The sequence below is a fragment of the Caretta caretta genome, chromosome 3 (genome assembly GCF_965140235.1).
Source record: "Caretta caretta isolate rCarCar2 chromosome 3, rCarCar1.hap1, whole genome shotgun sequence".
In the NCBI taxonomy this organism is placed as follows: domain Eukaryota; kingdom Metazoa; phylum Chordata; order Testudines; family Cheloniidae; genus Caretta; species Caretta caretta.
The window spans coordinates 114,401,624-114,417,507 of record NC_134208.1 but is presented as its reverse complement, the minus strand read 5'-3'; the positions used below and the strand labels follow the sequence as shown (position 1 = coordinate 114,417,507).

Below are 15,884 nucleotides of genomic sequence, written 5' to 3'. Positions count from 1 at the left end.
CCTGTTCATTTGCTCTGAAGTATCTGGCACTGGCCATTGTCAGAAGATAGGGTGCTGGGCTAGATGAACCATTGGTCTGACCCAGTATGGCCATTCTTAAGCTTTTCTGGGTCAAAAATAAGTACTAAATTATTATTAATCTTGAAGATAATGCAACAAATACTTGATACGTTGGTTACCCATTTAAATGTAAATTTAAGTAACCAAAGCACTGGTTTCATTTTTATAGTTTGCTTTTGTTTCAGGATATACACAACTGTGCGATTGGTGGAGTGTTGGAGTAATTCTCTTTGAAATGTTGGTGGGGCAGCCTCCCTTTCTGGCACAAACCCCACTGGAAACACAAATGAAGGTAATTAAGAAAATCAGGTCTTAAAATTATGTAATAGTAATGGGCAAAAGTAGTAGTTTGTGTAATCCTACAAGCATTACCATGCTGAAAAAGCAGAGTCAGAATTTGTGCAAAACTTTCTAATTCTATAAAGTGAGAGGAGAGTTTTAAGTGAATAAGCACTATGCACAACTAGGTGATACCCTTTGGCTTAGAAATATGGTTAGTTTCTTTGCTGAATATTGTAAGATCTGATTTGTTTAGTTTCATGCAATAATCCAAACTAGTCATTTGTTCATGCTTTGTCAAGAGTTTACCATTTTTGCTCTCTTACAGTGTGCCCTTCTCAGTACCATACTTCTCTCAAACAGTGCCATGGCACGTGTGTGAGCGAGAGTGTTGGCCCAGCATCCTTTTTGTGAGACAAGCAATTTAACAGTGTAAAGGGGTACTCACTTGAGCACCTCCTAGTGGCTGGATGCAGTAATACAGTCCTTTTCTCATCCTTGGCACCCCTTGCAGGCTGCCAGCTGACCTTGATGGGTCTTCAGTGGCGTCACTCTTCAGCCAAGTCACAAAGTTCAAATGAACTTTTTCATGGGTATGTAAGAGTCCAGTAACTAAACAGTCTATTTGCTCTTTCTTGGGTCTTCAGCCCCAGCTCTGGGCCCTTTGTTCAGATTCCCAAATAAGCCTGGTACCCTTTCTGGGGTTTACCCCACTTTACCTGGGGCCAGAAGGGGAACCAGGGCTTGCTGTAACATACTAGGGCACAGTCCACACTAGTGGGGGGCTGACACAGCCCCGCCCTGCAACCTTGGGTGCCTTACAATGCTTTGCTGTAGTAACTCCCCCCTGGGCTGCTCACAGACAGCCTTCCAGCATGTATTCCACACCCTGAGTACCTGTGTGTAACTGCGGCCTCCCAGCTACACCCTGGCTCCTCCCAGCCTTGGTTATAGTGCAGGTGACCCAACACACCCCCAGAATCTTCCCCCAGAAATGTATGTCCTTTACTGCCCACCCTTTTAATGGACTTCAGGATATTTGTACTGTGCAAGAGATCATTAAGGAAATAATATAACCGCTTATTACTTTAAATAGTTACCCAGACGCTTTAACTTAAACACATTGGATTAGATAAAATACGAAAACCAGCTTATTAACTACAAAGAGATTTTAAGGAGTATAAGTAATGAGGCTTAAATGACAAAATGGTTACAAGAAGAATAAAGATAAAACTCTGGTACCTACTTAAACTATCTAAGGGCTTGTCTACACTGACATTTTACAGCGCTGCAACTTTCTCGCTCAGGGGTATGAAAAAACAGACCCCTGAGTGCAGCAAGTTTCAGCACTGTAAAGTGCCAGTATAGACCGTGCACCAGTGCTGGGAGCTGCGCCCCTCATGGGGGTGGGGTTTTTTTGTTTTGTTTTTAAGAGTGCTGGGAGAGCTCTTTCCCAGCGCTCTGCCACTACACAAGGAATGTTAAAGCACGGCCGTGGCAGTGCTTTAACGTTGCCTGTGTAGACTAGCCCTTAGTTGCAAAGCAAACTTTCTCACCACATATTTCCAGCAAGGTTATTGACCAAACTCTTCAGGTCAGGACCCCTTCCTCAGAGTCCACTGGCTATTTCCTTTTGTCTTCACAGTTGCAGAGGAGGCGACGGGCAGGGAGAGAAAGAGGGGTCCCTTGGTGTTTTTGTCCCTCCTTTTTATAGTTTCAGCCCCCTTCTTGAAAAAACATTTGCAGCTGAGAACCAGGAGACAAAGAGTCTACGTGGAAGAATGTTCCCTGTTGGGTTTTTTTTTTCCACTTGTTTGAACTTCCTTTGTTTTCCCTTCCTGGTTGATGACACTGTTTACTGCTTAAATGCAAACAAAGGCAGGCACACATTCCTTCCTTTGTTTCGGACAGACCTAACTTGTGGCTGGGCAGGGCTGTGAGGTTTGGAACGTGTGTTAATAACATCATACAGGGGAATCATAACACTATGTTAAGTTATAATGCACACATTTTATCAAGACAATATTGACCAGCAAATTGAGTTTTCAAATGATACCTTACAAGGCGTACCTTGTACAAAGATTATTACAATAGTGCTTAGAGTATGAACACAGAGATGTATTCAGTCACACCCACCCACTATTCTGGGTTCTAGCCCAGGGATCCTAAAAACAGCAGCCACTTACGGCTTGATTCAATTCATTGCTGCTTCTTCCCTGCACCTTTTCCTACTTGCCCCCTTTAGTTTCACCTTTATCTCAGAGTTGTGGTTCTTAGGTCCTCTCTTTCCCAGCTATGCAGAATTGCAGCCAGAAAACAATCCGGCTATCCCTCAATTTCCTTTGTCCAGAGAGGAGCACCCTTCCTTTCCAGGTCCCAAGAACTGAACTGTCTGTCTGTCTGTCTTTTTTTTGTTTTTTGGCACAGCAGTCTCATACAAGGCTATGACAGCCACTTTCTTCTTTCATTTTTAGGCCAACTTTTTTCTTAATATCCTTTGACTCAGTCTAGTAACCTTAAGAAAATGCAGCAAGGCTTTTTTGTGTGTGCACAATTCCATTTCCCTGATGTTCCCCTTTAGGGAAAAATCTTTGATTCCAAGTTGTCTCAATTTTTCATAAAGAAACTTTCTTTCCATAGAATATTGCACACAGTGCCATAGAATATGGTCAACAGTTTCTTTGGTTTTGCACAAAGTACAGTCTGTCTTTTTAAGTGTCTTTAATAAGTTTACCTTATCATTTAAGACACAATGACCTGTTAACTCTCTAAAAATCACTACTTTGCTTTTTTCTGTCATGACTGGAGTGTAGGATCTTTGATTTTTTTAGCATATATCATAAAACCTTTTATTTCCTTAGTCCATAATTCTTGCCATTCCTTCGCAAGCTCCTTTGTGATCACACTTTTAAATTCTTGTCTACTTATGGGTATCTTAATATCCACCTCCTCATTTTTTAGAGCTTGTCTTGCTGCTTTGTCAGCCATCTCATTTCCAGGTATTCCGATATGTGATGGAACCCATTCTATTGTTACACAGCTACCTGCTTGCATTATTTCCGTAGTTAGGAACGTTATTCATCTATGTCATTTCTGCTTTCTGAAGTCCCTGTTCTGAGTGTCCTAATACCTGACAAGGAATCGGATAAAATTACAGCTGCAGTCAGTCACTCATCTCCTACCCAGGTTAGTGCCAACATTAGTCCCTTAGTTCAGCCATCATGTTATACCAATAAAATAAAAACCAGCAGGATCTTATTAAAGGGAAAAAGGCAAAATACCACATTTATTGTGAATACAGAAAGAATCATAGTAAGCAGTTAGTTATAGTTATAACATTCCATTCAATCTCTCATTTATTCACACATTCATTCATACAAACATACACACACACACACAGGTTCTGCAAGGTTGTTATCATAGTTACCAGCCTTAGAGTTGCTCATGCCAAGCCACTGGCCAGGTGGCCTGGACATGAGGAGGGAGCAGGGCCTTGTCAGATGCTCATCTGATGCTCCTGGAAGTTGGTTTGCAGAATCAGACCCCAAAGTTCTCACTTTTTAGAGTTGTTTCAGAGGAACAGCCGTGTTAGTCTGTATTCGCAAAAAGAAAAGGAGTACTTGTGGCACCTTAGAGACTAACCAATTTATTTGAGCATGAGCTTTCGTGAGCTACAGCTCAAATAAATTGGTTAGTCTCTAAGGTGCCACAAGTACTCCTTTACTTTTTAGAGTCTATTTTTATAGGAATTTCTTCCTATGCCAGTCTATGGGAATTGCTTCATCATGCTGTTGCTGAATCAATCAGCAGATAGCACATTCCTGACGGCTCCAAGATGTTATCTTGTTCTTTGGTTCTCCCATTCTTGAGGCTGTTGGGTGGATTCCAGTCTGCCCTCCGGGGGGTCCTCTGGTTATTTCCACTTGACGCCTTCTTCAGCCGATGGACACTGGATTCTTAGGCTGGCACCTCCCTGATCATTCAGTTATTATCCACACCAAGCATCCATCCACATACATCCTCTATCTCTATTTTAATCACAATTGTTAATACAACAAAAGGGTGGGGAGTCTCTGGGTGCTGTTTCTGTTGTTAGAGTATTGCTTTGAGTCTCTCTCTCTGTGAATTGCTTTGAGAACAGACTCTGTCTTAGAATGTACTAACACAATTAGCAGCTTGCAAGTTTCACATATAGAGGGAGAGAAACAGTACCAAAAACCAAGAGACCTCTTAATTAGTAATACCCTGGAATTTAAACTCTGGGGAATCAAACTCATTTGTGATTTTAATACAGAACTTCTTTAATATGATCCAACAATCAGTACGTTCACATAATTCAATAGCCTTTTAGATTTCTGGATTCCAAAACTAGGACCGCAACTACTACTCTACCCAGTGTTGTCATCTTTTAGTTCGTCTGTATAAACTTGGGAAAGGTGGCCCATTTTTCATAAATAAATTCAGAAATTTCATTGGTCATAATGTGTGGGTTGTTTCCTTCCCTCATTTTTTTTTCTTTTTTCCCAAACAATTCCAAATCCACCAATGGAGGAATAACTGTCTAACTGAAATCTCATTTCCTGTGACTAAAAACTTTTAGTTTTGTTTTTTTATTTTTATATGCCTCCTTTAACGATTTTTTTGATCCTGAGAGTATGAAGGCACCCTGGCCCTCCAGGTTAGGGGTTAGGCACAGGGTTAACAACCCTGTCTGATAAAAACAAAACAAAATATGTTATGGAAACAGTGGCGGAGAAATTAACCATTACTGTGTGATGGCCTGCAGAAGTCAGTGATCTGTATGACTGGCAGTGCTGAAAGTCAAAAGGAAGCCACTGGCATGAAGACTAAAGTGCTCAACACCAAGACAAAAACCAAACTTGGTATTTGGAACATACGGACAATTTACAAAACGGAAGCTAGCTCAGGTCACAGCAGAGATGAGATGCTACAGCTTACAAATTCTGGGTGTCAGTAAAAGCAGATGGATGGGATCAGGAAGATTAACAACCTAGGATGAAACTTTGCTGTATTCTGGACAGGATGATGGACAGCACCAAAAGGGTGTTGCCATCCTTTTGAAGAAGGGAGTGGAGCGTTTCCTGCTTGAGTGGAAGTCCATCAGCAGCAGACTTATGAGAGCTAGACTGAAAGGGAAACACAATAATATCACCCTGATTCAGTGCTATGCTCTGACATGACAGTGATGAAAAAGCAAAGGACAAATTCTACCTTGCATTACAGGCAGAGTTAGAGAGAGGACCATGCCACGACCTATTGTCATGGGAAACCTGAATGCCAAGGTCAGTATGGACAACGCAAACAACGACAGAGCAATGATAAGACATGGGTGTGGCACCATCAATGAAAACGGAGAGAGTTGTTGATTTGTGCAATATGAATGACCTAGTCATTGGCTGAACCCTATTTCAACATTGTGAAATTCATAAGCTGACATGGTGTTCTCCAAATGGCAGACATAAGAAGCAGATTGACGATATGATGATCGTTGACAAATGGCGACACTCACTGACAGATGTGAAAGTGAGAAGGGGAGCAGATGTTGGCAGTGACCACCACTTTGTGACAGCCTCCATCAAGCTAAAACTGAGAAGTGTGGGTCCATCAAACAAGGGACATAGACGTTATGACGTTGACAAGCTAAAGTCCCCTGAAATACAGAAAGCCTTCGTTCTGCAGTTAAAGAACCAGTTTCAGGCACTTGCAGAGAGTGAAGAGGAGGGGAATGCAGATGAGATCAACAAAAAGTGGGACAAAGTAACTCCAATTTATAAATGGAGCAGTGAAACCTGTCTAGACTACAGGCAGAAGAGAAGAAAGGGGTGGATTACTCCCAGCACATGGAATGCCATAGAAACCAGATGAGCCCTGAAGAAAAGCTTTAGACACAAAATCCCAGAAGCTAAAAGACAAATACCACCAGCAGTATAGCAAGGCACACCGGGAGGTCAAATGCCTTGTGAGAGCGGACAAATGACATTATATTGATGATCTGGCAACACAAGCAGAGGATTCAGGTGCTTGTGGTGAACAAGGAACTGTCTACATGGCTTATCCGTGGTAAACGGCAGACACCAACAAACACTCTCATCGGGGACTAACAAGGCCACCTATTGGCACCAGAAAAAGAACAAGAAATGCACTGGACAGAGCATTTCAAAGAATTGCTGAGCAGGGAGCCACCTAAAGAGGAAGTAAACATCCAGGAGGCAGAAGATCTTGATATCAATACAGACACCCCAACTAAGGAAGAGATTGAAGCCATCAACTCCTTAAAAAATGGGAAAGCTCCTGGCAAGGATAACTTGAATGCAGAATTGTTCAAGGTAAATCCTGAGTTAGCAGCATCTATCCTGGTCCCTCTGTTTATGTCAGTTTGGGAAAGGGAAAAAGTGCCAGATGAGTGGACCAATAGGTGTTATAGTGAAGATACCAAAGAAAGGAACTGTTAGGGATTGTAATAACTGGCATGGTATAACATTTTTATCTGTGCAAAGCAAGGTATTGTGCAAGATCATAATCCAGCATATATCAGAGGCAGATGATAGTATTCTCAGACAAGAGCAAGCTGGTTTTTGGAAAGGGCATGGATGTACAGATCAGATCTTAACTTTATGAAACATAACAGAACAATGCTTAGAATGGGAACGGCAACTCTACATAAACTTAATAGACTTTGAGAAGGGTTTTGATAGCATTTACAGGACCAGCCTATGGTGCATTCTGTGGGCATATGGAATCCCTCTCCATATAATCAACATAATCAAAAGCTTCTATTCCAACTTTACATGCAATGTTGATCACAGTGAGCTCAGTTTTGAAGTCAGAACAGGAGTACATCGGGGTGAGTCATGTTTACAATCCTCTTCAACATTACCATTGACTGGGTAATGCAGTGTACAACAGAAGACATGCCAAGAGGCATTAAATAGACATCCTTCTCCTCCCTTGAAGACAGAGACTTCGCAGATGATCTCACTCTCCTATCACATACCCAACCCCATATACAAGAAAAAACTGGACTCAACACATTCAGCCAGCAAATTTGACTGAAAATCAACCGCAATAAGACCGATATCGTGACCTTTAATATTGTCTCACCATTACCAGTACGGATAGAGGATCATGTTCTCACCAATGTAAAAACATTCATGTACTTGGGCAGCACCATCAGCCAGGAGGGTGGAACAAGCCAGGATATCTGGAACAGAATCAGTGAAGCCAGGAACACCTTCAGGAGCTTAAATACAGTCTGGAAATCATTAAAATACAGCACCAAAACCAAACTCGAGATTTATCAGAGCTGCGTACTTTGAACACTACTTTATTGTGCAGAATGCTGGGGAAATGAGAGAGTATGACATATCCAAATTGTCTTCATTCCATACAGCCTACCTCAGAAAAATCCTCTGTATCTTTTGGCCCAGAACAATCTCAAACGAAGATCACACGGTGCAGCCAAGAAAATATGACACCATCATTCCCAGGAGGTGTTGGAGATGGATTGGCCATGTGTTTTAGCAGTAAGATGGACACCTGAAGGCAAGCAAAAACAAGGCTGCACGAAAACAACATGGGCGAAGAGCTGTAGAAGCTGAGCTGAAAAACCCTGGGGCACAACTGGGGAACCATTGAAAGATTTGCCAGAAACAGACAGGAATGGAGGAGCTTCGTTGCTGCCCTAAACGCCAGAGGTGTAATGGGAACAGTGATAACGGATGGTTGGTTGACTGACTGATGATGAGTATGAGGCAGTCTGTGGCAATCCATATCACTTTGTCTACTAAGCTCTTAGTAATACTTGTAAATCAGTTGTGTACTTCCATTGTCATGATTCCCTTTTACCTTAGCCTGAAAGGTTAGAGCTAATAGTTTCATCCTTAGATATGTGCTTCCGCAGTGGCTGTTTGCAGCACACACTCTAATGATGATGATGTTGTGCCAGCAGTTCCAAGTTTCTAAGAGTTGTTTTTGCGGCTGAACCAAAAGCTTGGCATCTGTAGTCTAAAACTGGTCTTATCAATGCTCAGTATATCATCATCAGTACCTTCTTATCTGCACCCCATTTGTTTCCAGCTATGCTTTTTTATGTAAGTTCATCCTACTTCTATACATTTGTGTGATTATCTATGTGACCTTTCCAAATTAATTTAATAACAAATACTACTCCTAAGAACCTACGCTTTTGAATGTTTTTTTTTTTTCCCCACCATAAAGAAATAAGTCCCAGACTTCCCTTTTTTTCTTCCTGGTTGAAAGCATTCCCTTAGTTTTTTGCAAGTGAGAATTTAAATCCCTAATCACTTCCCCACTTGGAAATTCCCTGGAGTGCTTCATTTGTCTGTCTTATGGCTACTTTTAGTCTTCATACTTCGTCCATATAGCACAGTCATCTGTGAAAAGGGAAATACCTATTCCCATCTGCACATTTTCTGGGAAGTTATTTATCATAATGGAAAACAAAAGAGAGCTAATAATACTCCCTTGTGGAGTTCCATGTGTAAGCATGTAGGTTTTTGATAAAGCTGTTCCCACTTTTACCTTTATAGTTCCATCACTTGAAAAGTCCCTTAGCCACCAAAACATTCTCCCTTTTAGTTCAATTTTGGCTAATTTATATTGGAAGCCTTCCCTCCATAGTATGTCATATTCTTTTTCAATGTCCAGGAAGACAGATACCATAAAGTTCTTAGTTCTTTATGATTTTTTGTACCTCCATTTCTAGTCTCACTATATATGTTCAACCATGCATCTTCCTTTTTATGAAACCACTTAGTGCTGTTTATAATATCATTTTTCTCCAACTATTCCACTGGTATAATTTTTTACCATGATTTTCCCCACACATGATGTGAGGGCAAACTGAACTGCTAAGACCCTGCAGCTCCTTTATCTGAGCCTGCTGAGCTCTGATTGGCTGTCACTAGCCCTTGAAGGACCAGGTGTCGCTAGCTTTTAGGATGAGTGCTCCAGTGAAGTTTTTCTAGGTAGGCCTGGAGGACCCACCTTTGTTGCTCTTTTCCTTACACCTTGCTGCTTCCTAGGGTAGGGTGTAACGGAGAAGTGTGGGCTCTAGAGAGGCTACGAAGGCCTGGTGCATCCTGTCACAACCAGATAGTTATCTTTTTCTCTTACCTTCTTCCAGAACTTAAGACCAGTGAATAGCATATTCTTCAAGAATGGTAACAGTCACATAACACACCTAGATTCAATTGTGAATGACTAAAATTATATATTTTTATTTTGAAGTCCATTAGAGGAAAATATTGATAAGATTTAGAAGATAATACATGTTATCTACAGTCTTATTTCTAGGCCCTTGTGAGACCCTTAGAAATCTTAGTTACAAAAGAGAAACATTAGATGACATCAGAAAGTTTAGCCAGATATTACCATATAGAATCTCCTGGTCTTTCCAGATTCTGTCTTATGCCTCCTGTGAGAAAATATGTTCATAGATTTATTTATTTATAGGACGAGAGGGGATCATTATAATCATCTAATGTGATCACTGGCATTGACAAACATCTGTAAGCATTGTAGTGCTGGTAGGAATAACAGGCCATCAAATTCATCTAGTAATTCCTACATCAAGCCCATAAATTCTGATTGAGCTACAGCATATTTTTTTAGAAAGACATCCAATTTTGATTTAAAGACTTCAAGGGTAAGATTCCACCATATTCTTAGGTGAGTTGTTCCATTTAGTTACCCTCACTGTTAAAACTTTGCACCTTATTTCTAGTTGCACTTGTCCAGCTTCAGCTTCTATACCTTGGATCTTTGAATGCCTTTTTCTGCTACATTAAAGAGCTCTCTACTATCAAAGTCTTCTCCCCATGTAGGTTCTTGCAGACTGTGATCGAGCCATCTTTTAATTTTCTGTTGGATAAAGTAAATTACGTTTCTATAGTCTCTCACTGTAGGACGGGCTTTCTAGACCTTTAATCCTTCTTGTTGCTCTTTTCTGAACCCTTTCCAGTTGGTCAGCATCCTTTTTAAAGTGTGTACATGAGAACTGGACACAGTATTCCAGTAATAGTCTCTCTAATGCCATATACAGTGGTAATACCACCTTACTTCTCAATATTCCCCTACTTATGCATCCAAGTATCCCATTAGTTTTCTTAGATCTGGTCTATACTACAGACCTATATCAATAGAACTACATCACTCAGGACAGGGTCGTGGATTTTTCACTCCCCTGAGTGATGTGGTTATACTGACCTAACCACCTTCCGTAGACAATGCTATGTCAGCAGGAGAGCTTCTCCTGCCAACATAGCTACCATCTCTCAGGGAGGTGGATTAACTAGTTCCACAGTTGAGCTCTCTCCCATCGGCTTAGAGTGTCTTCATTAAAGCGCTACGGGGCACAGTTGCATCGGTGCAGCTTATGCAGCATTTTAAGTGTAGACTTGCCCTCAGTCACAGCATCAAATTGGGAGCTCATGTTCAATTAGTTATCTATCATGACCTCGAAGTCCTTTTCAGAGACACTGCCTTCCAAAATGCAGTCCCCCCATCCTGTAATTGTGACCTACATTCTTTGTTCCTAGATGAACTACCTTCATTTGGCTGTAGGAAAACAAATGTCTTCATCTCTTAAGGCTTGTGTTGTCAGCAGCTACTGGTGTGGTGCTGTGCTCTTGTTTGATGATAACAGTTGGCTGCATGCGTGTTCCCTCTGTGTGCTGCCCCAGCTCTTCGCAGATAGACTTGTACGCACTAGCGCTTACTTCAGTATAACTTCAGTCGCTCAAGGCTATGGAAAAGCCACCTCCCTGTGCGACATAAGTTACACTGACCCTAAGCACCAGTGTGGACAGCGCTATGTCAGCGGGAGAAGTTCTTCTGTCGACACAGCTACCGCCACTCAGGGAGGTGGAGTAATTATGCCGAGTGTAGAGCTCTCGCCCCTTGGCATAGAGTGTCTGTACATCTGTGATGCTGCAGCAATTCTACTGTAGACTAGCCCTTAGTCAGTACAGGTTTCCTGTCTGTTCAGTGAGGATAATAGTGCTTTCCTTCCTCACAGGAGTGTTGTGAGATAAATACATTAAAGGTTTTCAGGCAACTTGGATGCTCTGGTAAAGGAGGATCATATAAGTCCTGAAGAGAGATGATGGCAAAATAAATAAAAATATCAAGAGTGTGGGCTTTTGAGTTTTTAGGGGAAAACACTTATAGGTGTTAAGTGATGACTCTTGAAACAGTTTTCATTGTACATTTCATACATGGCGGGTTTTATTTTTAAGAAATTACAGAAAATGAAAAATCTAACTTTATTTTATGATCTTTTTACACTTTCTTTTTAAAGGTTATAAATTGGCAAACAGCTCTTCACATTCCACCTCAAGCTAAATTGACTCCAGAGGCTTCTGACCTTATTATCAAACTCTGCCGAGGGCCAGAAGACCGCTTAGGCAAGAATGGTACAGATGAAATAAAAGCTCATCCATTTTTTAAAGCTATTGATTTTTCAAGTGATCTACGACAGCAGACTGCTTCATATGTTCCTAAAATTACACATCCCACAGACACATCCAATTTTGACCCAGTTGATCCAGATAAGTTATGGTGTGATGATGATAAGGACGGAAATGTAAATGACACACTTAATGGGTGGTACAAAAATGGGAAACATCCTGAACATGCTTTTTATGAGTTCACATTTCGAAGGTTTTTTGATGACAATGGCTACCCTTACAACTACCCAAAACCCATTGAATATGAATACAATAATCCACAAAACTTGGAGCAGCAATCAGATGATGATGATGAGCAGGCAGGCAAAGGGGTTCAAAATCGTGATCTAGTTTATGTTTAGCAGAGAAGTTGAAGATAGTTGAACTGTGTGTTTTGAAGTTGGGATTTTTCAAAAATCCCCTGTGATAAGAGAATTAACAGAAGATTGCTTGGGTAAATATATGCATACTTTATTAAAAAAAAAAAATTACCATTATCCCAGAGTTCTGTATTTTTGCTTTCTGTACATTTTGTTTCCCCAAAATGCAGGGAAATAATTTTAAAACCTTAATTTATTCCAGCATTATTAATCATTCATTTAGAAAAGAACTGATGTTAGGAAAAATAAATTATGAACTGAGTTTTATGATCAGTTCTTTGTACTTTAAGTACTCAATATAGGAAATAGTGATTTCTTAAAAGGAGATGTTATCTATTTGTACATAGGCTAAATAATTTTTTTTTAAAAATCTTTGTTCCAGATTTAAACAGTTCTGCCTTGCTTTGACCAAATATAAATCTTATCATACACTTACAAAACTATCTGATACCTCTCTGATACAAGGCTGCTATACTGTGGCTTCCCACAATATCAGGCTCCATTGTTAGCAAAATTAAGCCTGTTTGGTAAGTAATTCCCAGTCAGTACAGTAACTGCACAGTAAACAGCTTTGAAAATGGGAAACATCAGTCTCTGTTGTAATGTGACTATAAATGGTTTAAAAAAAAAACTTAGGGTTTTTATTTATATTTAACTTAAAATTATATTGAAAGTTATAACTAGATTTATAACTAAAACCAGTAATAGTATTTACTTAGCTCTCTCCCTGTCAACCCCTCTTAAAGATGTGGGAGGAATGAAGCTTTAGAAAAAAAAGACTGAAATCTGCTCCAGCTTCATTTTTTGACGGAAGCCAAACTGTACTGTGTCTCAAACTCTGCTCCAAATAGAAAATTATAGCTTGAAAAATTGTTTTTAAAATGGTTCTGTTTCTTGCTCCAGCCTTTCAGCTGGTTATGAGGAAGGATTGAGAGTATGATAATGGCTTTCATCAGGCTTTTGTGCTGCGAAGACCAGTTTTGTGTGTTAAACCTTAACCAGTTGGAAACACTGCTGTGCGTGTACCTGGGAACAAACAAGTTAAGCTGTTTGTTTCCCCCTTTTTACATTTCTGGTGTTCTGTCATTCACAGCTTAATTCAAAGCAGATTCATCTCTGTGGTATTTGATACTGCGATAGCAGATGCATGTAATTCTGAATACTGGTTTCATGGTGTTCAAGCAGCAGCTAAGCAGAAGTTCTAGTGTCACAGCCTTAAGATGCAAAATTAATAAGCCTTTTGTGATGCTCAGAGGGGAACACACCACTAAACAGCTGTCCCACTCACAAGATCAGCAGTTGTTTCAGGTGTGGGAAGAAAGAGTAATGCCCCTCCATCCCATAGCCAGCAGTTTTTTTTGAGGGACAGGGAAATGCAGGTTGTTTTAAAAAAACAAAAACCAAATTTAAACATACTTTTAAACAACCACAGTTTCCCCACTCCTGGGTTGAAGTCCTGTGTGTGAATATCAATCAGAAATTTTTAACATCAGTGCCTCTTGTTTACTCTGATCATCCAAGCCATTTTACTAGAATTCTTGCTCCCTAAGCATCATGAAACCACACTCAGAGCTGGTATCACAGCAGTGTAAGGAGTACATGCAGTACCCCTATGGTGCTATAAATGTCTTTTAAAAATAATTTTAAGAGGAGAGTCCTGTTTCTTTAAGGATATTTACTTCTTTCTGTTCTGAAGCATCTATCGTGGTGAAAAGATATTTATGTAAAAATATCCATTCCTTATAATAAAAAAATAGCTATTTCTCTATAGTCTCAATAGGACTTGAATCAGTAAAACACAATTCAAGTCCTGTGTGCCTATCTTAAAGAAAGCTGTTCTGTCTCAACATTTCTAAGATCTATAATGTTTAGCTTCAACATTATAAAATGGATGCAATATATAAATACTTCAGCTTTTTATTTTTGTTTGTAAAAATAGGCTTTATTTCACAGTAAATAATTTTTTAATGGACTGTCGCCATTCATCATGTTGGTAAGTGTCCCAGTAAAACTGGCAGTTTTAATCTCCTTTACTTGTCCTGCAGTAAAGTGTAACATATTACTGGTTAAAACCAATTTAATCAAGTGAATATTATTTGTGGGCATGTAATAAATAAAACTTCCTTAGACAATGTCACCTTTTAATTACAAATACAATTTTTATAATTGATTATCTGAGCATATTTCTCCTTTCCCAGTCCATCAGGATCTAGACTTGTGATTGGTCTTAGCCAAACAGTGATGGGTTTAGCTGAAGAAAGATGTCCTTTCCAAGGCACTTCCATTTTACATAAGGGAGTTAAATCCAACAGGAATTGCTATTAAACCAAAATAACTGAGTATTTTAAGCTAATATGCATGGTACTGAAATATGAGATACCGCTCTGCCATTTTGAAACACTTACATATGTGTCCTGAGAAACTGGTAGTATTTCAAGTTTTTCTATTATCTACCATTAAATTTCTGATTCTCCTAATTTCTGAAGTTTGCAGTCTAGATGCTGCAGTACTCCATACATGTATTTCTCTCCTGGATCTCCCAGTGCATTACAGCACTAAGTCCTGCTCTGGAAGAACAGAAAATATCCTCATAACACAATTGTTTATCTCAGCTCTCCAGTGTATTTCCCTGCGCCCATGTGTGAAATTCCCATTGACTACAGAAGTAGTTCCAAACGTGGATCCAGGACATGTTGTAACCCTTAGTGTCTACTGTTTACAATATTGATATTTCAGTCCTTCATAAATTTTGCTCTAGAATCTTCTGGGGCATTGAAATTCAGATTGATCTTTGATCGGACTAGTTTATATTGACAACAGAGGAGAGATACTTATAACCAGCAGCTGTGAGACTGTATAATCACAGTTTTAGTTTGGACTTCTTGAAAATATTTTCAATTGTAAAGAATTAAAATGAGTGACTGTCTTTTTTTGCCTCATGTATACATATAAATTGTATTTATAAAATGTTCTGTAATCATGTAACTATTGTAAATACTGTTCTGATGTATTGTTCAATTATATTCTATCCTAGGGCAGGCCCTCTTGCTGTATCTTTTCTATCTTCATATTTCTAATAGAATGTATGACTAGAAAATCATTTTGAGACTGACTTAAAAAAATCTTCTGCTGTTGCTAATTGCAAAGCTGACAGTGGGTATGATTTATTTGGACTTAATTTTGTTTAGTTATTAGCTCATGCAGTGGGTGGGTTCTTAGATGATGCTGCTGTTGTTACCCTACATACCCTAAGACTCTGTTCCAAATGTTATTGGTATTTAAAATCAGACATTTAATCTGTTTGCTTTAATTCAACCAAAGCACAGAGAGAACAAATTTCAGTCAACGTAACGGTAAAAATGTTATGAGTGCCTTAATATGCTTTTGAGCAAAGGCACTAATCAAGTTTACTATTGTATTGCGTGTGTATATACGTCTTTTGTATGATAAATGTTCTGCTGACAAAACACTACCAACCGCTGTTACATTCAGAAGTATGCAAAGAGGATTTATATGGTCTACGAAGGCTGCAATTCCTTCTCTTAATCTAGTGTCATTTTATAAAATTGTAATCAGTGACATTCCCTATACCTGTTTTATGAATGTTTCATTTTTCTCAAAATCAGTTTCTCTAGTGTAATATCTGCTGGGATAATAAAGAATAAAGTACAGTAAA

General features: G+C 39.5%; 1 protein-coding gene across 4 annotated transcripts in view; it reads left to right on the top strand.

Moving 5' to 3' along the window:
* LATS1 (large tumor suppressor kinase 1) overlaps positions 1 to 15,884 on the top strand; it is a 39,740-nt gene extending 23,856 nt beyond the window's left edge. For all 4 annotated transcript variants that reach the window (XM_048844249.2, XM_048844248.2, XM_048844247.2 and 1 more), the window contains exons 7-8: positions 246 to 352; positions 11,681 to 15,884. In XM_048844249.2, the coding sequence (XP_048700206.1) occupies positions 246 to 352; positions 11,681 to 12,190 (617 nt within the window). In that variant the 3' untranslated portion in view covers positions 12,191 to 15,884. The remainder of the gene's footprint in view (positions 1 to 245; positions 353 to 11,680) is intronic.